General features: G+C 42.6%; 1 protein-coding gene across 1 annotated transcript; it reads right to left on the bottom strand.

Moving 5' to 3' along the window:
* Positions 1 to 13211: 13211 nt before the first annotated feature.
* On the bottom strand, positions 13212 to 16209 carry LOC147460629 (transcription initiation factor IIB-2-like). The gene is made up of 4 exons (XM_086503645.1): positions 16012 to 16209; positions 14793 to 14872; positions 13710 to 14408; positions 13212 to 13554 (listed from the first exon to the last, which is right to left on the bottom strand). The coding sequence occupies exons 1-4, from the start codon at positions 16207 to 16209 to the stop codon at positions 13212 to 13214; spliced, it is 1320 nt and encodes a 439-aa protein (XP_086359771.1).
* Between the last annotated feature and the right edge of the window lie 7692 nt (positions 16210 to 23901).

The following is a 23901-nucleotide window of genomic DNA, read 5'->3' as shown; positions in this document are numbered from 1 at the left end:
ATTTTCCTTTCAGGGAACTTCATGTTGGCAGCCATGCGATCAAACCATGGTGCCCCTAGGATAACATCCTCATGTTGGAGAGGAGAGATGAAGAAGTCTTCTTTGTCGACATAGCTTTGGACATGAAGCCTTAACTTCTCGATCAAGGGAGTAATGGAGGCTTGTTGTCCCTTGAAAGCTGCATCAGCCACTACTATATCTCCCATCTCAAAAGCTTGAATGCCCAACTTGGTGGCCAACTCCATTGATATGAAGTTGAGAGTAGAGCCAGGGTCAAACAAGATGAAGGCATCATGTTCTCTTACCTTTCCCCAAGCATAGGAAAGTGATGATCCTTTGCAATGAGAATCCTCTTTTGGAGCTTCGATGGTAGAAGCCCTAGGAGTCTCATTGCGAGCATTCTTCTTGGGGCAAGAACGATAGCCATGTCCTTGCTCCCCACACTTGAAACACTTATAGTCCTTGCGAAAAGCTTCAAGCTTTTCAGGAGAGAGTTTGCTTTTACCTTTGTAAACTCCCTTCTCCTTGGACCGATTGTTGTTGTTGTTGTTGGAATTGACTTGGGAAGTATTTTGAATATTGGTTTTCCCCTTTGCATCATTTTTGTCTTTGTTTTCCATGGGCTTGACATTACGTCTAGCCCCTTGATGGAAATTGATGCGTGAAGAAACCATGGTGTGATGGATTACTTCGCTAATAGTACCAAGCCGTTGAGAGTTGATGTATTCGGCCATCTCTTCAGGTAATCCCACACAGAATTGTTGCCTTTTCTCGGCAAAGTCTATCTTTTGAAAGACAGTAGCCTTGAGATGTAAATCACAAAACTTGTCTACATATTTGTGGATAGACTCATGGGAGAGGATCTTCAAGCTGCGCCATTCGGTAAGCACTTTGTCCTTTGCATCGCTTGCAAGGAATTGCTTCATGATGGAAACTCGTAGAGTTTTCCATGTCTTTGGGGCTTCACCATTTCCACGAAGGCTAGCCCACCATTGACGGGCTGATTTTTGGAAGTGAATAGCTACATGGCGTATCTTGGAGGACTCTGTGAAGCCCTCATCTCCAAAGGCCGCATCAAATTGTTGAATGAAGGCCAACACTTTGTCGGTAGCACCAAAGGTGCCATCATAGGTGAGAAAAGAGATACTCTTTCCTCCCTCCTTGAACTTCTTTAGCTTTTGTGACCTTCGCCATGCAGGAAATGATTTGTGATGTCCTCCCCTCTTGTATTCTCTAGGAGAATAGCCATAACTTTCATCGGAAGAGGAGGAAAGTGATGAAGAAGGAGAAGAGGGTGACCTCTTCCTAGCCCTTTTCTTCCTTTGTTTCCTCTCTTGCCTTTCAGAATGATGAGGAGAAGGACTTAGATGTGTTGATCTTTTCCTCTTGGGAGGCGTGGCCGATCGTCTAGACCGTCGTCTTCGTGGAGCCACATCTTCAGAGGAACTTAAACTTTCATTGCATTCTTGCTCTTTGGATTCCTCCTCTTGAATGGGAGAGAGTCTTCTTTTGGGGGTCTCTTCAAGAGGCCTCCTAAGCTCTCTCTCCTCTTGGAGAGGAAGGGAAATTCCATAAGCACGAAGTTGTTGAGTAACTTCTGCTTGCAAAGCAGGGTTGCCCATAGCTTGCTGCAACCTAGTGACGAGATAATTCACAAACATGGGAGCATCATCATTAGCACCTTCATGTGCAAAATCAAAGCTATTAATGTTCATTCTACTCTCTTGATTATTGTCAGCCATGTTAACAAAATTTATGTATGTACTTAGTGTATGCTTTGGCAATTCAAAACCTTAGTTGCCACTCCTCTTAGCCTTTGAAAATCGGCTCTTAAGTATCTACACCCAAGGCTCGAAGTGGTTAATTATAGAGAGTAGGTCTAACATAGCAGAGTTGCCAAGGGCTAGCTCCTTTCGGACTTCTTATGGCTCAATAACGATAAAGCCGTAGGCAAGTCTAAAAAGACTCCATTATTAAGTCCAAAGCTCCCGATGTGTGCACCATCCCCCACATAGTGAGCTCAACAAAACCGATAATAGATCCCAGTTCCACTTACCCTAATATAATTAACAACATCAACCATTTATAGGCTACTTAAGGACCTCTCTTCTTAAGCAAGAAAAGAGAAATCAAATGCTCTGCTACCAATGTAATGGAATTGGCCTATTTAACTTGAGAGTAGCGGAAATTAATGAGAGTACTTTTGAGAAATGACTTTGTGAGCATAACGGGTGAACATAATTGAAGATAGCAACATAATCATAGCAATTAGTTAACTTGGCATTAACAATACTTTTGCAAGAGAGAGAATTTAGAGAACATGACAACAGTTGAGGATCGGATTTATGTGGAGCCGGTCCCCCCTCCAATAGGCATTTGTATTATGATTTCTCCCATTAAGAGAGACTTGTTACAATACAATCTTTGTGTTCCTTGTGACCTAGGTGATGCAATGAAGATGAAAAGCTTCATGCATCACAAACATAACATAAACTTGAAGAAAGCTTTAACTATCCCAAGCCTCAGTCCCAAGACCTCAAACACCTTCGAAGGTGGAGAGAGCTACCAGGGAATGAGGGTAGGGAAGAGGAAGAAGAAACATTTCGTAGGAGAAAGAATTAGTTCCTCACTTATCATAACTCTTGTTGCTAGCATACATAATAGCATAGTAATGAAGAAGAAGGAGATGGCTCTTGGTTGGATTTGCACTCCATAGCCAAGAGTGTTGGTGTAGACTCTCAACCTCTACTTGCTTGGAGAAGGAGAGGGGGTTCTTGCACTTTGCATAGTACACAATGAGAGTGTTTGTGAGTGTGTGTGGGTGAGTATACCCCCTAAGCAACTCCCCTCCTTGCTAGGTCAACCCCCTCTTCTAGCTCATCATTGAAGCTCATTGGCTCTTGCCAAGCCTAGCCAATCACAAGCTTGGGCCATTTCTAGCAATAGGTGTAGTCTTGGGACAAGTGTCCCCCTTTCCCCTTTGAGAAAGAGGACTTGATAAATGCAAAAACAATTAGATAATTCCAGTAATTTATCATTGGACCCCTTTGAAGCTTAGCCAATAGGATTCAAGCATCTCATGAAGGTAACATAGGTAGGGGCCTGACATGTGTCCCTGCTGCCTCTTCAAGGTTGGGACTTCCTTGTGTGTGTGAGTGTGTGTTCTCTCTCTATCCCCTAGGAAAAGGGCTCGCCCCCCCTCTTGTAGGGATACTTTTGACTTTTGTTACTCAAGCACCTTAGTCATCAAGCATGTGCACTTGAACTAGGGGTGTTCCCACAAGCATCTCAGGCAAGCATGTCAAAGCACCTCGATCACCTTAATCAAGTAGCAAGTCAAGCACCTCAAGCACGACAAGCACCTCGAGCTTGGGCCGGGTTCTCGCCTCAAGCTCAGCCCTAGCTTACCTAAGGTCAAAGGACTTTTACACACATTATTGGAGGTCTTCAATTAAGCCAACCCTAAGGTCTTATGCTCCATTGGTTAGCCTTGCTCTTTGATAGACCATCTCTCATTTGGGCCCCTTTACCGTTGGCCCCGTGTTGAGATAGATCTATAAGCACATATCTATATCTTAACACTTGTTCCCGTTTATTTTCCAACATTAAGTAATCAATTTAATATGAGAAAATCATTTGGGTTGGTTAGATATTATATTTTATGACAAAAAGTCTCCCCTCCTCTGCTACTCCACATTGTTCCCCAAATGGAAAGATTGTGCTTCCTAAAGCACCATGGATGCTTGCGAAAGAAGAATTAGACAAGGTGAAACGTACCATTGCCTCTATTTGCACACCAACAGGATACATGAGGTCGCTAAAGGAAGCTTTCACAAAAGCAAAGAAGGGTGGAAGCGTTCAATTGTATGGGTTGAAGTCCCATGATTGGCACAAGATGCTTTAGGTAATCTTCATACTTCCTATTCTATCTATAGTTTGTGTGTATGACTATCACTCACTTTCCCTTCCCCTGATTTAGATTGTAGTTCATTTTACCGGTGAGTATGTGTATATGTCTAGACAAGAAAGTTAGGGACGCTATTTTCAAATTATGAGAGCTAGTAAGGTACACCACAAGACTCCACTCAACTACACCTTTTTTATGTACACAATAATTTCAACTAGCACTTAGTATATTCTTGTGTGTTTTCTTGCAGGTTTGTGAGCTCCAAGGAAATCAAAATAGATGCTATCCCTGCTGCTCAGACACTTGCAATAGAAACTGTGTGTGCCATGAAGATGCATTTCCTCGATCGGTCCTTCTTAGTCAAATTCACCTCTTAGTTCATGCGGTGGAGGAGATCGCTATATGTGGAGTAGTGCACGCACGATGGATACTCTTCTTAGAGAGGTTTTTAAAGACTCTCAAATATTTTTTGTGGCTACAGTCTCAACCAGAGGCATGTATGGCCTAAGGGTGGATTGTTCAAGAGGCATTTGTTTACATATCAAAGTATTTGGCACAAGTTGATCTTTAAATGCCTCGCATGTGGTCAGACGAGGAAGATGCAAGGATGACTTCACACTTTCCAAGTGGAAAGGGGAAACTACTTAACATGGATATGAATCTATCCCGAGTGGTCAATAACTTTTGTATTCTCAATGCAAAGATTATGACCAAGTGGGTGGACTTGTGGACAGTGGTGGCAAAGGCAAGGTGTTTGCAAGAAAGCGAAGCATGTAAACAAGCACATGGAGGAAGGAGGGCACCCCTAGTGCCTAGACACCATCCATGTTTCCCAGATCTCATTAGTGAATAGTGGATTCTTGAGAGAATTACCGAGTCAAAAGCGCATGGAGAAGACATCACCAACAAAGAATGGGAGTATGCATGAGGCTGCGTACCAAAGGTAGAGTATTCATATACCTAAACCATATTGTAATTTTTTTTCTTGAAATTATCTTTAATATATATTTGATAAATAAAGATATTTTTCTATTTTGTGCTTTCCTTTAACTCTCTGTGGTCAAAGGGTCGTCACTTTCATACGCGCCACATTGACGAGCGTAGAACCACCATGGATTGTGCCATCATGGGCCCGTTTTACACAGATGATGATGAAGCCAAGTACTACGGAACTATTGAAAGGATACTAAAGGTTAATTTTAGAACCTTTCATACGTTCATCTTTGAGTGCAAGTGGTTTGCAAATGTGTCTAGACGACATGAGAAGGGCCTCTACATGGTGGACTCTTGTGTGCATCACACAGAGAGGTATGACAATTTAGTTTTACTGTGCAATTGTGAGCAGGTGAGTGACATGTATCTTTTTTATTCTTATTTGCTTGTAGCATTAGCTATACCAATGTTACTCACTTTGAGCTTCTATTTTTTAGGTCATCTATATATCAAAAGTCCACCAACCAAAACTTTGGTAATTCGTAATTCCCATAACACCTTGGGGGAGAACCATTTTTTCCACTAATGAAGTGGAGACTATCTTCGACCCTCTTCCACCTCCAACTTTGGATGAGGTGGAAACAAAGGAGAGGGAGGTCAATGAATCAAGTCCGGTGGCAGCAAGTCTTAGCGAGGATGATTGTCATGATGATCAAGATGATGAGATGGAAGATGACGAACTAGAAAATGACGAAGGCAATGCATCCACAAACGACAATTCCGTTTCTCTCTTTAATGATTAAAGAGCCATGGGCTTAGAATTGGATGATGTCTCATGTAGATATCTTTGGAAAGATGATTCATAAACATTTTGCAGTTATGAAGTTTTTTTGGTTGTGTGATCCATTCATCTCCGTCTCCCCCCTCTTCCTCACTATAGATTTCGGAATATGCTCAATTATGTTAATCAATTGATAGTGATTATTTTAGTTGTAACCAAGTATAATCTTATTATCCCCCCCTCCTCCTCCCCCCCCCCCCCCCCCCCCCCCCCTCTCTCTCTCTCTCTCTCTCTCTCTCTCTCTCTCTCTCTCTCTCTCTCTCTCTCTCTCTTCTGTTTTAAATTTGAGAATTTTATACAATATTCTTTAATATTAATTGAGAGGAGGGAAACACCAAAATTTGAAGGGGGGGGATGTTTATTTTAAGCTGAAAGTTTAGGCGCTAAATTTGGTTGTCGAATATATACGCGATAATAACAGTGGTATAATGGTAGAAACTGTTGTGGAAATATTTTAAACACAAAAGAAACCTCCCCACCCTCCTCTCTATTGTTTCTCTACTTGAATTTGCACCTTCTCTCTACAAAACGTGGTAAAACAACACGGTAAACACTTGGAGATTTTCATAGTGATACAAGAGAGAGAGAGAGAGAGAGAGAGAGAGAGAGAGAGAGAGAGAGAGAGAGAGAGAATAAATTTGAGAAGGGAGAAATAATCTTCTTGTAATTTGCTCCAAATTCCAAAAAAGCGCTCATCAAAAAATGCTCGCCAAAAAATTGCATCTATCACCCAATGAATTACCAGTGTAGCTTACTCTACCAGCCCATACCAGTTTTGTACATACATGTTTCCAAGATTTAATCAGCATATTTTTTGTTTGACCACAAAGTTTAATACGAGCAACAGTATATAGTTTACCCCACGAGTCCATATCCCAATGGCCATGAAAATACACAACACACTATGAAAATCTCAATACATTTACCGCGGCTTTTTACCGTGTTTTGTAGATAGAGAGTCCAAAATGGGATGCACAGGGAAGAGAGAGAAGGGCGGCGGGCGGGTGTTTTTTGTATTTCAAGTATTATCGCATCTAATGCAGTGTTTATCACTACATTTATTACCGCTATTACAACTTCTGATATTACCGCATCTATTCCTTAACCCAAACTAAGTGCTTAAACATTCAAATTTTGGTGTTTCCCTCTACTTTTCTTGTGAAAACAAATTAAAGAACACAATTTAAAAGTTTAATAACCCAGATTACTCACTTAACCTTTCAAATTTTGGTGTTTTTCCGTATTTTGTTTGTGAAAACAAATTCAAGAACATTATATAAAATTTCAATAATACGAGAGAAATAATATTAAACGTAAAAAAATAGCTAGCATGAAACTATAAAAGTTTTCTCCATCTTAAAGTTATGCATGCGGCTCCATGTAAAAGAAGCATTGTCAGAGATGAGAAGTCAAACATGGATGGGATCTTTTGTTGAAACATGGGGGTGACAGAGTAAAGCGTGCCCACATTTTACCAGATGGTAGAACCTATGTTAGTTTCTTCAAGTGCTACAGCTATGTAGGTGCCTCCTTGTAAAGCAAGCAATGTCAGAGATGAGAAGCCAAACATGGACAAAATCCTTTGTCGAGGCATGGGGAAGATAGAGTGAAGTGTGCCCACATTTTACCAGATGGTTGCACTTATGTTAGTTTCTTGAAATGCTATCTTGCAACAATGTGCAAAATACAAAATGTTAGATCCACTTTTCATAAACAAATATTGTTTTCAAAAAATTAAAGATATTTTGTTATCAATTAAATTAATCACTCTCACTTGATTAAAATAATTTAGTATTCTTCATGAAATTGGAGAGAGAAAGAGGGATAGAGAGAGATATAAATGGATAGCATAAAAATAAATGTCCACAATTTATACTAAATGTTAATAAATCATCCTCTAAAAGATCTCCACAAGAAGCATCGTCCAATTCTAAGCCCATGGATCCTGAATCAATAACGAGAGAAATAGAATTGTCATTTGTGGATGTGTTGGCTTCACCATATTTGAATTTTTCATCCTCCATATAGTCATCATCATTATCATGACAATCATCCACGCTAAGACTTGCAACCGTGGGACTTGAATCATCGATCTCTCTCTCCTCTATCTCTTCCTCATCCAAAGCAGTAGGTGGTAGTGGTAATGCCTAAAAAAGAAACAAGGAGAAGAGTATGCAATGTATTTGTAGCATACTCTGATCTCAAACTCCCCACCATCACTCTTGCAGCTCGAATTCCTTCTTTCTCCCCAGCCCCCTGCCCCCCCCCCCCCCCCCCAATCTCTATCGCTCTCCCCTCTACCGTCTCTCCCCTCTCTCTCTCTCTCTCTCTCTCTCTCTCTCTCTCTCTCTCTCACACACACACACACACACACACACACACACGCAGTTAAGCACACTACCGCACAAGCATACACACACACTATTTCACACACACACAACACACACACACATGTTTTTGGGTCGTTTGCAAAGGAGTCTTTGAAGGGGGGCTTACCACAATTGACATAGGACGCTCAACCTAACGGTCAACCATCTCTACAACTTAAGGTAATCACATACCACCCCCTCCCCCCCCCCCCCCCCCCCCCCCCCCCCTCTTTCCTATTGTATTTTCCATATACACAACCTTTTGAAGAAGAGATGCACTCTTTCTATCTATAGAAGGTTGGAGTTGTTCATTGCAATAGGGTAAGTGCACTAGGATTTATTATCTCGGTTGGCATGCCGTTTTACAGGGTTTACAAGACACCGTCGTGAACTATGGTCTTAATAATGGATTCCTTTTAGACTTGCCTATGGCTTAACCATTATTGACCTATTAGCAATCTTGATAGGAATCGGTGCCAACTTAGCACTATTAAAACCACTCCACTACTCTTTGCAATAAACAATATTGTAAACCATGGGTGTAGTTACTTGGGTGTATTTTTTTGAAGTCTAAGAGAAGGAGAAACCAATGCTTTAATCTCTATCTCTCTCTACCCCCTCTATACATTAGAGAGAGAGAGAGAGAGAGAGAGAGAGAGAGAGAGAGAGAGAGAGAGAGAGAGAGAGAGGAAACGGGTAGAGATAGAGAGAGACATATATAAAGGGCTAGATCCTTTAATGTAGATGTCAGACAAAAGATCATCTGGTGGGGAGGAGCCATCACATTCTTCTTTTGGTTGGTTCACGTCCTAGATGGGCTCCCATCTAGGGTGGACATCGCCTCTAGTGGACCTCAGTCTTGAGGCGGTAAGTCCAAACAATGAAATTAAGTTTATTTTTAGATAGTTTTTTGGGAGCATGAGTATGGATTTTCTCTTTGTACTTTGCAGGCATGGCCCTCCTACACCCAGGGAGGCACCGATCCATCTACCCAAGTTCCTCCCTCGGTGGTATATCGAGACCTCCAATGTGCTCTCTCTTTGCAAGATGAGTATCTTTGTTCGACAGAGGGATTGTTTGGACGCTACACTCCACAGGAGCTTGCGACCTATGGTCTTTCTCAAAATACCACACCATGCAGGAGCCACGGAGGGACTCCCTTCATCCAGAGCCTCGCATCGACGACAGGTCCTTCTAAGGTTCCTACTCCCCTTCCATCACACGGCCCCACTCTCTTTCCATCACAAAGGCCTATGCCACTCCATTCCACTCCAATTTTAGATGAGCATCATCAACAACCCACAACTGCTCAATGCACTTCTTCTGGTAGCATGCACCGATGTTCGTCTCACGGTAGCAAGCGTTGAGAGAGACGGAGCAATGAGGGATCTTGTGGGTTTGCTTGTTTTGGTAATGGGGGGCAACGGAGTCCTCTATTTCATAGTGTGCCGCACCAGTCATAGAGGACGAGGCGATCTTGTGGGTTTGCTTGTTTTGGTAATGGGGGGCGACGGAGTCCTCTATTTCATAGTGTGCCGCACCAAACATAGAGGACAAGGTTGCTTATGCACCCGTGGCAGAGACACATGGATGCTACTATAGAGTAAAGTATGGTGGCAAAGTGAATTTTGGTATTGCACAAGGCAAGGCATTCTGATGTCATCTTCAGATTCTTACACATTCGACGTATAAGAATTGTTTTGTAAAGTTCAGATATCAGCTAGATGCTCGATCATGCATGCTACACCGAGGAAGTGTTGCATGCTCGATTCCCAAATGCCCCCAAGGAGCATTTTGTGGCACAGTGGTTGGAGGGCTACATTAAAAAGTTTTTGAAAAACGAGCAATCAAGCATATAGCGCGCAATGGCCAACCAGGTCGCAAATACAAATTGGAGCTACCACGGAGGCAACATGGAAAATGGAGAGTGAAAGTAGGCCATGCAAGAAAAAGGCAAACAAGCTGCAATGAACTCATCCTATAGACAACAGCAGAAAGCTCTGGCAAGACAAACTTCCACACACTATGGTTCAGGAGGCAAAGCATCTTGGAAGGATAATTATGTAAGTTTTTCCTGAATTCGGCCCAAAATTGATTAAAAAGGGTTTTAGACTATGAATTTCTCTTGTTATTGCATCTTTAGGAAATTATCACTCTGAATCACCCACTAGAGAGATGGTCAAGTATTGAGAGCGTCACATAGAATTTTAATACTTGGCGATGTTTGTTGGAGAACCATCACATCCTTCGCGAGCAGTTCGACTCAGCTATCAAATCTCTAGAGGCGATAATTTTAAACGAATCATATTGTATTGATTGTTTTAAGCTGTTAATTTTTTTAATTTCGTGGTTTTGGTTAATGTAGAGTCAGGATGATCAAACATATGAACCTATGGAAGATGAAGAGGAGGAGGAGGAAGGCTTAAACAGATGGATAAGTTTTTGTAGTCCTCTTTTACAAGTACAAATGTGGCACAAAGAACTCTATGATCACATGTATATAAAACGCAATTAGAATTTTGATCCTATTTGTTTTTTAAATTATTGATTTTTTGTACTTCAATTTGTCAAGGTAATGTATTTTTTAGCTCCTATCTTTGGCTTTTTGTACATTTTTTCAAAAAACAATTGATGCTTTATATGTTTTATGCAAATAAAAAAAAAAGGTGCTCATTTGAGCCATCCAATTCTGGGTGGCCCAAATGAGCACCTTTATTTTTGAATAGACACCTGGAGGTAATATTGGTGATAATAGTGGCGACCACATGCACGGTAATAATCATGGCAATATATCCGCGGATATTGTTGTTAAACCATTGCCGCGGAAATTCCCGCTCTTATTACCGCTCACACACTTTTTCCATTTCCATGTGCTATTTGGCGGTATAGAAACGGTTCTCAATCTTTCCTCTTATAGTGACAAATTTATCAATCAGATACCATAGTAAATGAGACCAACATTTATCAATATCCAACATATATTTCAGCAGAGTAGCACTTCTAGCAAGCATATGCAGGTTCAAGTTCATGATACCTAATCCACCCATGTATGCAGGTTCAAAAACTGAATCTAAAGCTAACTAGGCTTTGTGGGAAGACCCCCATAAAATTTTTAAGTACATGGATCTCATCCTGAACAAAGAAGTGTCAGACCAGTCAATATGTGGTAATAAGTACAACATATAAGGTATTAGAATAGCTTACAGAATCGTGTCTCTAACATGAAAGGGCCACTCATCACAATACCATTTCCAACTTTAAAGTACACTCTTTTCTCCACCCAAATATATAGTCATTTCTGGTTGAAACACAATTGGGTATCCTTGGTCTTTGAAGATTGTACCTATGGCTATCCTTTTTCCCCTCCAAACGCACGAGTGAAAATTTTCTACTAATACATCTATTAGACTAGATTTCCCTAGGTTAAACCCAATTTGGTCGTGACCTTAACCACAAAATCCCACATAATTGAGTCAAAAGCTTTGGCAAAATATACTTGCAGTAACACTACTTTTTTATTTGTTTTACTGCTTGCTTCAATTCCCAACATGACAGTCAAAATGTTGTCTAATCCCCAATAAAGCTAGCCTCGGCCTCATGCACATGTTTCCTTAAGAAGGGTGAAATTCTAATTGCAATTTCTTTAGCCAGCAGTTTGTACACAATGCCCATCATAGTTATAGGTCTCCATTCTGATAAAAGGGCAGGAAATGTCTTCTTAGGTTTAACCTTTATGAGTCCATGTTTCAGTACAAGATCCATACATTGGGTTTGCAATATTTAATTGATTGCTGATACTATCAGAGACTTCAGGTCATTCTAGAACGCCATCACAAATTCCTTTGTTAATCCACATGCCCCTAGGGTCTTGTCATTCCCCAACTTTTTGAGGGCCCAAAGCAATTCTTTTTCGTCATATGGAACTTTCATTATTTAAGCATTATGCTCCTCTATGCATGAATCCACAATTAAAAGCATCAACTCAATAGATTCTTGCCTCTCAAAAGACATATCCACCTATTTATTCAGAATGTTTTCAAAGTGTTCTTTGCATTCTTGCATGAGGGAGGGTCAGAGATGGTGTGGCAATCTTCTTTAACAATCTTGTGTATGCATTCCATAGTATGCTTAGATCGTTTGCAACTTTTTGAAAAATAGTTTAAGGAGCAGTGCACATCTCTAAGCTCTCGTTGTCTACATAGGAATCGTGCTTTGCTAGCCACCTCTGATTCATATTTCTTAAGCACTTGTCTCGCTTATTTAAGGCCCTCCCCTCATCTGAGATACATCCTTTCCCGTAGTTCTCTCTCTCTCTCTCTCTCTCTCTCTCTCTCTCTCTCTCTCTCTCTCTCTCTCTCTCTCTCTCTCTCTCTCTCTCACTCAGATTTCCCCTATAGGCAGACCCTGTGATCACTCTCAGTCACAAAAAAACTTTGTGACTCATAGGATACTTGCTCATCCAGACATCAATAAGTCTTGTCAGCCACCAGTCTTGATTCTTGGTAATCTTCCACATCCTGTTGCATTTTATCTGAATTTGCGAATCTGGTATCAACATTTCATCAAATGTTCGAGTATTAGCAGTCCACCAGTTAAGAGCATTTCCTATGTCATCTGCTCCCAAGGTATCTTGAGTCCATTTCCTAACCCTCCTCTCTCTCTCTCTCTCTCTCTCTCTCTCTCTCTCTCTCTCTCTCTCTGTGTGTGTGTGTGTATTGGTCTACTGCCCACGTCGACTTGAATCTCTTTGCAGTAGGTGGCTAGATGCTTGCTGAAATAGGGCAGCAGGGTGACCATGGCACCTGTAGGCTGACGTGAGCAAGAAAGGTGGATGTGGTGGCTACAGGGGCGTAGTTTGAGGCGAGGACGTTTCAGTTACTGCATCTCTGTGGTATGCTCGCAAGGGAAGAGGAAAAGGGATGAAGGTGTGTGTGTGTGTGTGTGTGTGTGAGTAGGAGGTGTACATGTAGACATTGAATAGAGCCGTTATCAAAAACCTTGAAGCAAATCTGAATTAAAATAAACGCTCCCAGCGTTCCCAAAAATTGATCCTAAGACTGACTCCAAAACATGGTATGACCTCAAAAATCTCGGGAGAAAATGGTATCCACCGCACATGATAACCCAACCTTGAAACTTGAAGGGACACGGGAAGCTTGAACTAACTAGAGGGGGGAGGGCCGCTGGGGTAATGCTTGGGGTCCGGAAGAAGGGACCGCAGGTCAAGGCCAGCCTGCAGGACACATGCAGGTAGCACCTTACCAAGCTCTGGAAACAGCTCTTTGTAGGCTTTCCACATTACCGACTGGGTCACACTGCAGCCACCCAAGATGCGCTCCAGCAGCGTCCCGCTGACAGGTTCGTAGAGGCGTGCCATCACATACATGCTCGCCGCCTGCAGGGCCTTGGGGCTGCGGCGCAACGCCAGCCTCATCTCGATTGCGCTGGCTATCTCCAGCGTAGCCTGCGTTCCCTTGAAGCTCATCCCCGCCCTTTTGCATGCGCTACACAGCCAAGTAGTAGATCATTATAAATTGGCAGAATCGGCATATAAGAGCACAGCTGTATATGATCGACAAGTGATCTCTCTCTCTCTCTCTCTCTCTCTCTCTCTCTCACACACACACACACACACACACACACACACACAAACACAGACCCACGCAGGTTATTCTCGGTTTCAGGACGGCATGCGGCTGCATTGATAGTAGTGATGTTGTGCTCCGGAGCATTTCGAACTGCACCGCCGCGGACGTCTGCTTGCATTGCAGCTTGCACTTTCTGCTGCAGTTTTATTTTATAGTGCAGAATTGTACTCCAGAGGCCCTCCCCGTGCTCACTTACCGATGCAACCTTGCGATGGTGGACGCCGGGAAGGTCGTTGGCAGCTTGGACAATGCAGGCGCCAGCGAAAGCCTCGCGCTGCCTTTGATCCCGCCAACAAATTGACAACGCCTTCTCGTGGTCGAGGAAAAGCTGCGTGGCCAGCTGCACCAAGACGGTTGACGTGGGCAGATCGACGAGGCGGTCCGTGAGGGCAGTTATGGCGGTCATGGCGTGTCGCCGGGCGCGGGACTCCTTCACGTCGACCGCCCTCCTTGTAAGCTGCTGGGTACGATGCAGGGAGGCGGCGCCCCTAGTTCCGTCTTGCTGTATGTGGGTTTCTAATAGACGCGAGGGGGCCCGAGGGTCCTGATCTTCCCCGCCCACGCGCACCCGGTCGTTGTTTCGCGGGTCTTCGCCCACGAAGGTACGCCACTCTGGCCGCTCATCCACCATGTGCGACTCCAGGACGAGCGCACACGCCTTGCAGATCCTGTCCCCTGATGTCCAGTCCTCATGAATTAGCGTTTCCACCCTGCACTCACGACACCAATCGGCAGCCATTTTGGTGAACAAGTACGCAGAAGGGGGGCTGTTGTCTATATTATGAGAACCACACATGGCCACCCGACGCTCGACAACATAATTTAAGGACACACTTGAGTGAGGAGGAGGCCTTCTGACTGACTAACTGACACAAAATTAAGTTTTTTTTGGTGGGGGAGGGAGGGATCGGCCCCTTGGAGGCGCGCTAAACCCTAACAATGTAAAAATTGCCACAGGTTTCTCAATGTTATCTAAATTTACTATGTAATGCGTGTAATCCACTTAGAATCTGCCATGGTTGGGAACTTGCATTTATTGTAGCCACATTCTCCTTTGGTATCAATCCCAAGGCTAGCTCTAAATATCAACATACCAACTCTCCATTTTATCAAAAGCGGTAACTACTGTCATCTTCACCTGAAGCATGATACTACGGTCACAGTTATACCCTTTCTACTCAAGGGAATAACCAATAAGAACACAATTTTCAACAGTCTTGATCCAACTTAGTTTATATATAGTTCACCAAGCACGTGCACAATCGTCCACTTAGCATATCATTTTGTTGTGGGATATATCTACACATTATGAAAATTTGATAACATTTACTGTGGTCGTTTACCACGATTTGTAAAGAAAGAGTCCACAATGGGCTGGCCAAATAAGAGAGAGGGAGACGAGAGGACTTTTCTTCAGCTTCAAACATTACCGCGAACATTACGCATATATTACCACAGTTATTCTCGTAAGTATTATCGTTGTTATTACCAATACTACCTTGAGTGCTGAATCATGCAAGTTTGGGTATTTTTCTTTGTTTTGCTTGTGTTTTAAAAAAAATATGATTTCAAATTTGAAAATTTGGCAAAATGATATTAAAACATAAAATGATGGCCATCTGAATCTAGATTAGGTTGCGCAAGGCATGTGAACCCTCTGTCACAAATGTTGGGCCACAAGAAAAACACGAATCGGGTATGAAATAGAAGAGGCTCGCACTCTTCCCCCGAATAGCATGCATGCATTTCACTCAAGTGACTACATCCATGTATTTGTTGCATATTCTAAAAGGCTTTACATAGTCGTAGTGACGAGCTCTGTTGATATGAAGAGATGTTGAGGAAGGAGCACAATAAAGGAGCACTTCTTCAAAGCAGTTTTCAATAGTAGAAGCACTCTCACACTGCGTACATCACAAAACGCTACTTGTACCCATAAATGCTTAGAACAACAACATAAGAAAATGTGTGAAGGTGGATGTTAGAAAGGGAGAGAGGTTATAACCGCCATTATTGCCTTTATCATTATCGTACAATGATTTAGAGCCAAAACATGCAGATCTCAGTACTTTGACCTATTGTTTCTAAAAACTAATTCCAAAGAATCCATTGTTATTTTTTCATGAAAAGTTGTACCGAAAAGATTGATTGATATTTTATCATTAAATTAATCACACCGACTTGATTAACATAGACTATCATGCTTGATAGAATTAGCGACTGGGAGAGGGAAAGAGAGTGAGAGAAAGTGATGAATGGGTGACACAACAAATTTTTTTGTAGAATAAAATACATAAAATTCTTATAAATCACCTTCCAAAGATCTCTACAAGTAGCCTGATCTAAATCTAAACCCATGGCACCTAAATCAATAAAGAAAAAAATTGAATTCTCAATTGTGGATGTGCAGGCTTCATCATTTTCAAACTGGTCATCTTCCAATGTCATCATGGCAATCATCCTTGGCAGCGCTAGACTTGAATCATCATTTTCAAACTGGTCATCTTCCATTCTCAAAAGGGAGGGGGGGATTGGCCCCTAATTAGAGGCACGCTAAACCCGAGCAATGAAAAAATTGATGCAAAAAGGAATTAGAATAAAGCATAAATTTGGCCCCCCATCGACTTGTTTTGTGTTAGACAAGGGGAACTAGAACCTAGGAGTCCACCACCCAACCACCCACTATATAACATAGCCCCTAGCCCTTTGCCCTAGTTGGACTCCCTTTCAACACTGCCTAGCCCGGCTCTGCCCTTGTCCAGTCGGCCTTGCCGGTGTCCTGACATTACTCCCCCCTTAAGAAGAAATTTCGTCCTCGAAAACAAAAGTCGGAAACTTCTTCTTAAGAACACTAATGTTTTTCCAAGTGGCACCTTCCTCCGGTCGGTCTTTCCACTTGATTAAGGCTTGTTGACGCACATGATGACGTGTACGCAACTCATGATAATCAAGAACACGTTCAGGTTCATGCGGTAAGGTAGGAGGTTCAATGAAATCTACCAAAATATGTTGGTCAATGACATTGTTGTCCCCATGTAACCGCTTATGTAAATGGCTTACATGAAACACCGGATGAATACGAGAATGTGAAGGTAGTAATAATTTGTAGGCACGACCACCTACTCGCTTGAGTATTTTGAAAGGCCCACAATATCGAGGAGATAATTTAGGTGTTGGCCCAGTTTTCAGACTTTCTGAATGTTCTGGCACACGTAAAAATACTTCCTCCTCTTCTTCAAAGGTAACTTGCCTACGTTTCTCATAAGCGTACTTCTTATACCGATCCTGCGCTTGTCGGACATTCTGACGAGCAAGTTTCAGCATATCCATGTAGTCTTGGAGAAAATCCTTAACCTGTTGGAGTTTTTCGGTTGCCAACCCGACCGTAACTGATGACCTAGGTTGAAACCCATACATGAGCATGAAAGGACTAAAGCCTGTTGTAACATGCTTAGCACTGTTGTAGGCAAACTTGAGAATAGGTAAGTATTCTTCCCAGTATGATTGTTTTTTGCTGACGTACACTCTTAGCACATCCTCTAGCACCTGGTTAACTCGTTCAGTCTGATCATCTGTTTCTGGATGATCAGTTGTACTGAGGTTCAGTTGTGTACCCAATTGTTTAAACATGGATCTTCAGAAGTGACTGTTAAACTTGAGATCACAGTCACTGACAATGCTACTTGGCAAACCATACAATTTGTATAGATTGTCCACAAATAACTTGGCTAGTTCTGGTGTCTTAATCGTTGATTTGGTTGGAATAAACTTACATATTTTAGTCAACCGGTCTACGACCACCCATACCGAGTCATGACCTCGTACAGTGGTTGGTAAATCCACAATAAAGTCCATAGAGATGATTTCCCATTTTCCATTGTAGATCTCCAAAGGATGTAAGAGTCCTCCCGCTTTCAGGCACTCCGCTTTGTTAACTTGACATTTTTAGCAATGCAAGACATAAGCTTGAACAAAGCCATGTATACCTGGCCAGTAAAACTATCATCGTACGAGAGCATAAGTTTTTCTAATCCCCGGGTGCTCTGCTCTTTGACTATTATGACATTCATAAAGAATTTGGCGCCGAATGTCTGTGTTCATCGGTACACAAACTCTCCCATTATGGAGTAGGTATCCATGGTCAATGGTGAAATGCTTCCATCGCTATAGTTCATCACTGGATAAAGGAGAACTAGGTGTGGAGGTTAACTGTACACTACCGTCATTGGAGTGAGAAGGATCCCTCTTTTGAACATGGCGCCACACTTTGGAATATGCTTCATCATGGTCATATTTGCCTTTGAGAGAATCTAAAAATTCACTATGAAGTTCCGTGAACAAGAGAGAATTGATCCCTGGCATTCGACTTAGAGCGTCCGCCACTACATTGTACCGGCCTTTGCGATACCTTAGCTTGGCGTCATATTCTTGAAGAATCTCAGTCCACTTGGCTTTTCGACCCTTCAAATCCGTTTGTTGTGTAAACCATTTGATGCTTTCATGGTCAAACACAATCTCAAACTAAGCACCATACAGATAATGCCGCCATGTTTTTAAGGCAGACACTATTGCATAGAGTTTGTGTTCGTAAGCAAAGTAGTTCTTCTGAGCAGCATCAAGCTTCCTGCTTTCAAATGCAATCGGCTGTCCGTCTTGTAGCAGGACTACTCCAATAGCACGATCACTGGCATCCATTTCCAAAACGAATGGTTTCAAAGGATCTACAATAGCCAGTATAGGAGCTATAGCTAATGCATCCTTGAGCATATTGAAAATGTGTTGTTGAGCGGATCCCCACTGAAAAGCTTTGCCTTTGCCCATTAGTTGATCCGTCATGGGAACATCAATATTAGCATAGTTTTTAACGAACCTTCGGTAAAAACCTCAAATCCCAAAAAAAACTGTAATTCTTTCAGATTTTTAGAAGAAGGCCATTTTTGGATGGTATCCACTTTGGATTGATCCATATATAGCCCATTAGCTGAAATAACATGCCCTAAATAGTGAATTTCATCTTTTAGAAAATCACATTTAGATTCCTTGGCATATAATTTGTTTGTGCGTAACAACTCAAACACCTGCCTGAGATGTTGTAAGTGTTCTTCTTCAAAAGCACTGTAAACTAGGATGTCATCAAGGAAAACAATGACAAATTTGCCCAATATGGCTTCAAGACACTATCCATAAGTGTCATGAATGTTGCAGGCGCATTGGTTAACCCAAGCGGCATCACCAAGAACTCGTAGTGTCCAAACCGTGTTCGGAATGCAGTTTTGGGTATATCGGCAAGTCAAATACGGACTTGGTGATATCCTGACCGCAAGTCTATTTTCCTAAAAATGCAAGCATGACTGAGTTTGTCAAACAGCTCATCTACTCTGGGCAATGGGTATTTATTCTTAACCGTAACCGCATTTAAGCCATGGTAGTCTATGCACATGTACATACTGCCGCCTTTTTTCTTCACTTATAGAATAGGCAAAGCCCATGGTGAAGAACTGGGTTGTATAAACCCTCTGCTAACGTAGTCAGCAAGCTGACGTTCCACCTCAGCAGCTTTCGAATAACTCATACGGTAGGGTGGTTTACTAGCAGGTTTATAGCCTGCAGCCACGTCAATGCTATGTTGCACTGATCGTGTCGCCGGTAATCTTGATGGCAAATCATTAGGAAATACATCCTGAAATTTCTTTAATAATTTTTGTAATTGACTAGCAACGTTTTCTTGTTTAGAATTAGCCATTGGTGGAATAGATGAGAGAGAAGCATGCGGCATTGAGGAATGTTCAATAGATTCAATGTTAGAAATAAAATGAGACAATGAGTAACACAAGAAAACCTGATCTATTTCATTATCAGAAACGAGCTGCATAAGCTCAGCGGTACAAACCAGTGGTGATGACGGTATATCTTTTTCTCCTAACAACAACACATGTGCGCCATGGGATTCAAACATCAAGATGTTGTGCTCATAGCTACGCTTCAGTGATGGTCCTAGGCTATGCAACCACTCCCTACCAAGAACCACATCTACCCTTTCCATGTTCATAACCTGAAAATCCAAGCATGTAGAGTACCCTTGTACTTCCAACGAAACCGCTCGACATTGAGTATCCCACATTTCGGTATCATGTCCATTCATCATCGCTACCTTGTAGCGGTGGGTACTCGGAGTTTGAGGCAATTTGAGTTTTTTCACCAATCTGTAATTGATTGTAAGTAGCACTATCATCTACCAAGATGCGCACCTTGTGCCCATGCAGATATCCGTACGTACGTACTAACTCATGTGGTCCAAAGATTGGTTGCCACATGGAAGCCGTGAGACAACATTCATGCACCACCTTGGTGTGTGTTACTTCCACTGTAGAGAATCGTGAGGAAGACTCAAGAGGTAGCAGTTGCACCATGTGCACTGCTGTCTCCTTGCCCTGTGCAGCAGATTTTCCCTTGGGACAATCCTTTTTGCCATGACCTCTTCCTAAACATTGAAAACATAATTTTTCTTTCTTGGCTTTATCAAAGTCCTCAGGAGAGAGAGGACCCTTGGACCCCTTGGGTTTTTTAGATGCATCCGAATTGGATTAATTTTCTTTTATTGTATCCATACTGAGTGCGTGTATTACCATGTGTATTAGCAGGCACGTGACTATTATGTGTTTTCTTTTCATCTAGATCATCTTGAATATGTGCTTTCACCATGGCTTCCTCAAGTGTTTTAGGGTCTTGGGTCTTGACATACCGATTCCAATTCCGATCTACCTCGTTTGTAGGCAAAAATTCTAAACATAGCTTCAAAAGTTGCCCAACTCTGTGGTATGATGTTCTTCTCCTTGAGAGACATCCACCATTTGTAGGCCTTGCCTTCCAGAGTTAAGATCCTTTGCAGAGCTTTGACTGCGTCCGGAGTACGTCGTAAGGCGTGAATTCCATCCCACTTGTTGAGAAAGATATTCACTACATCCTTATTTCTGTCACCGTCTTCTCCCTTAAAAATCGGTGGTTTGGTGTTTTTCAACAATTCATCCATCTCTTTTGCAGTGAGAGTATGCGACGTATCAGCATTTGGGCCTTGCCCTAGATTAGAAGGGCCTTGCCCTTGTGTAGCAACATGCTCATGTATGTGAGTGTCAGCAGGACTCTTGGACTGCTATTGCATTAATGGAATTACTAATGTGGATAGTTTAGTAACATTTTCATTTAAAGCTTTAAAATTTTCATACATGACTGTCATGCGTGTCTGAAGTGCACGAAATTCTTGAATATCAAGCAATTTGTAAGTATCATCACCTGTCATAGAGTCGCGGGTACTCTCCTTGAGAGGATCCGGCCGCTGGCCATCATTGGCAGGATCAGGCATACTTTGCTCAAAATCGAATGTCATATTGATATCCAAATCCATGGCGACACAGTGCGGTGCAAGGAGTAGTCAGAACAAATACGTGAGATTGAGAGCACTCACAAAGTGTAATTAGCCTTGCTAATTCCGTCAAATCGATAGTATCCCAGTGAAATTGATTTGAAATATCCACCGTATATGGAATTCCACAAGTTTCTCTTATAACCGAAACAATTAGACTTGAAAGTGTTAATTGATTTTACCAAATAATTGTGCTTGAACTCCTGTCAGAATGGTGTGATTTAAATCTCTTAGTTTTTTTGTAACGTACAGAGAATTTGGCTCAAAGTTTGTGCCGGCCTCGTCTATGCTATGCCACACCTCTCCGGTTTTGCAGAATCCGCACGTGGAGTAAGGGAGTGGGGTACCCCACTGTGGGTACCGCCCCTTATGGTGAAAATTTGGGTGTGGCCACTAACCCAAGGGCTAGTGCAACGCGCGAGTAAGAAAAATGCCATGGCTGCCTCTGTGTTGAGGTAGGGGCTTCGGCCCAGTGACGTAAAACACTCCCCCGCCGACGCGCAGTCGTAGAGCCCGCGAGTGGCGTTTTTGATGCAGGTCTGCCACTAGGGCTTCTCATTGCAAGGGGGGTTTCCCATAGCCTGCTTTCCTTGTCATCCTCCTCACAGACGAGGTGTTCCACACCCCCTTGACCCCGACATGCAAAAAAGCATGCACAATTGTGTGGCTCCCCTCCTCCACGACTGTGCCTTTCCCAGAAAGGGAACCTTGCTCTTGATACCAATGTTAGACAAGGGAAACTAGAACCTAGGAGTCCACCACACAACCACCCACTATATAGCATAGCCCCTGGCCCTTTGCCCTAGTTGGACTCCGTTTCCACACTACCTAGCCTGGACCTGCCCTTGTCTAGTCCGGCCTTGCCGGTGTCCTGACATTTTGAACCCACCACCTCGCAGCCTGGGTTTTGGGTCACATGGGCTAGCCAACTCACCCACACGCACATGTTTTTTACATGCCCATTTTTATGATGTTTTATTCTAAGGAAACATGCACTGCCCGTGTTTATAAGGTTCAATTTCTGGTCAGGTTTAGTTTTGATGTGACAACTGCGGCTGCGATTTCATTAAAGCTCTCGTCATTCGGTGCCCCCATTGAGGAAGACTTCTCAAGAACCTCCGGTTTACAATGCTGAAGACAACGCACATCGTCGACCATAGATGAATGGCTGAAAGAATTCTCCAATTGGAGAATGGAAGAGGATGAGATTGAAGAAGCACTGACCGCCTTCATAGAAGTACTACTGCTAGGTTGTACTGTCGTCAGTATTCAAGAGGTAAGCTCCCCATCTCGCATTGCTCGTGCTAACCGCAAATTAAGAGCATCAGGTGGGAAGGCTATGAAATGCCCTCACTGTTTTTGGCCAAGGCACACTATCAATGAATGCCAGTAAGAACGAAGAGGCTGAATCAACTACATTGATGTTCACCACGAGGAGATCGTCCATGTCAAGGGAAGAAAAAGATCAGGAAGGCCTCTATTTCCTAAGGAGATTGCAAGCAAAGGTATAGCCTCTACTCCTAAGTGGCCAAAAGGCCGCTCGATCCAAAGGAAGGGAAGGGCTAGGCCAGTCCGGAAACACATGATCCCAAAGGAAGAAGCACCTGGCCACACAAGTGCTTCAAGTTCAGGAAGCAAAGTCATGCCTAATTTGCCAAAAATAAGTTCATCCAAGGCGAAGCGGCAGAAGTTCGCCTATGGATTCGTGTGGTGCATGCGAGTATTGCCATTCTATTTTGACAATCCTAAAGCAGAAGTGGTAAGAAGGTTCCCATGCCCTAGGGAGGAGTGGCTCGGCTACTGCGCTGGCTATCTTGGAGGACGGATAGAGGGTCTTCCTTCTCTCCCCGTATAGCTCATCCTGAAGAAACTATCCACCACGGGTGAGACCCAGTGGGTTGGAGACGAGTTATAGCTGAATGGAGTGGAGTTCATGCAACGCGCCGACTACGGTAATTACCTACAGCTGCTAATAGCTAAAAGCCTAGGAGTAGCCAAACGCGTTGCCATCACCCCGTACATGCTAAGCGATGAAGGGAAAGTGGAGCCTATGAAAGACGACGATCTTCTGTGGATGTGCCAACTCATCAACACTGGCACGGTAAGAGTATAAGTAAGTACTCCACCTTCTGTGCATCATGAAAAACGGACCAACAGCTTTCCCGTTTAAGTTTCTGCAACACATGCATGTGAATATTCATGTAGATAGGAAAATCTTCTACCAACAGAAGATTGTGTATATGTTTGGTGATGTGGTGCTAGGAGACAACCTTAGCTCCCCAAACCCTATTTTTCTCTCCGTACTCGATTACCACCACTCTTTCAATGTTTCAAATTTTATCCTATTTTAAATCCATCCACCCAACCCTGTAAAGAGCCGCTATGCGCCGCTAAGTCATTTGTGATATGTATATATATATATATATATATATATATATATATATATATATATATATATATATATATATATATATATATATATATATATATATATATATAGCTTTGTAATTTTGTGCTCATTGAGTTCCTACCATGGCAAGCGTCTCTTTTCCCACATTGAAAGGGACAAGACATCACCGCCAATTTTTTGGATGACTTTGACATCGCTTGTGTGGTTTCCAACAAGGATGACGATGCCTCATGGCTACAAATTTTTTCTCTATACTGATGAAAGTAGAGGCCAAGTCTTGGCTCAATGCTTTGTCCCAAGCTACCAAGAATGCATGGGATGTAGTGCATGCTGTCTTTGTAAAGAGGTTTGGTGGAGGCACAACCTCAGAAAA

The sequence above is a fragment of the Adiantum capillus-veneris genome, chromosome 3 (genome assembly GCF_014529385.1).
Source record: "Adiantum capillus-veneris isolate H3 chromosome 3, ASM1452938v2, whole genome shotgun sequence".
NCBI classification, from domain to species: domain Eukaryota; kingdom Viridiplantae; phylum Streptophyta; class Polypodiopsida; order Polypodiales; family Pteridaceae; genus Adiantum; species Adiantum capillus-veneris.
The sequence above is the reverse complement of the archived record's forward strand: the minus strand, read 5'-3'. Positions and strand labels throughout refer to the sequence as shown.

Coding starts and splice junctions, on each gene's coding strand:
- LOC147460629 (XM_086503645.1), bottom strand. CDS start 16,209: ATGGAAGATGACCAGTTTGAAAATGATGATTCAAGTCTAGCGCTGCCA. Junction 14,873..16,011: donor CTTGTAGAGATCTTTGGAAG/GTGATTTATAAG, acceptor TCCCTTGAGTAG/AAAGGGTATAACTGTGACCG. Junction 14,409..14,792: donor TTTGATAAAATGGAGAGTTG/GTATGTTGATAT, acceptor TCGTGAGTGCAG/GGTGGAAACGCTAATTCATG.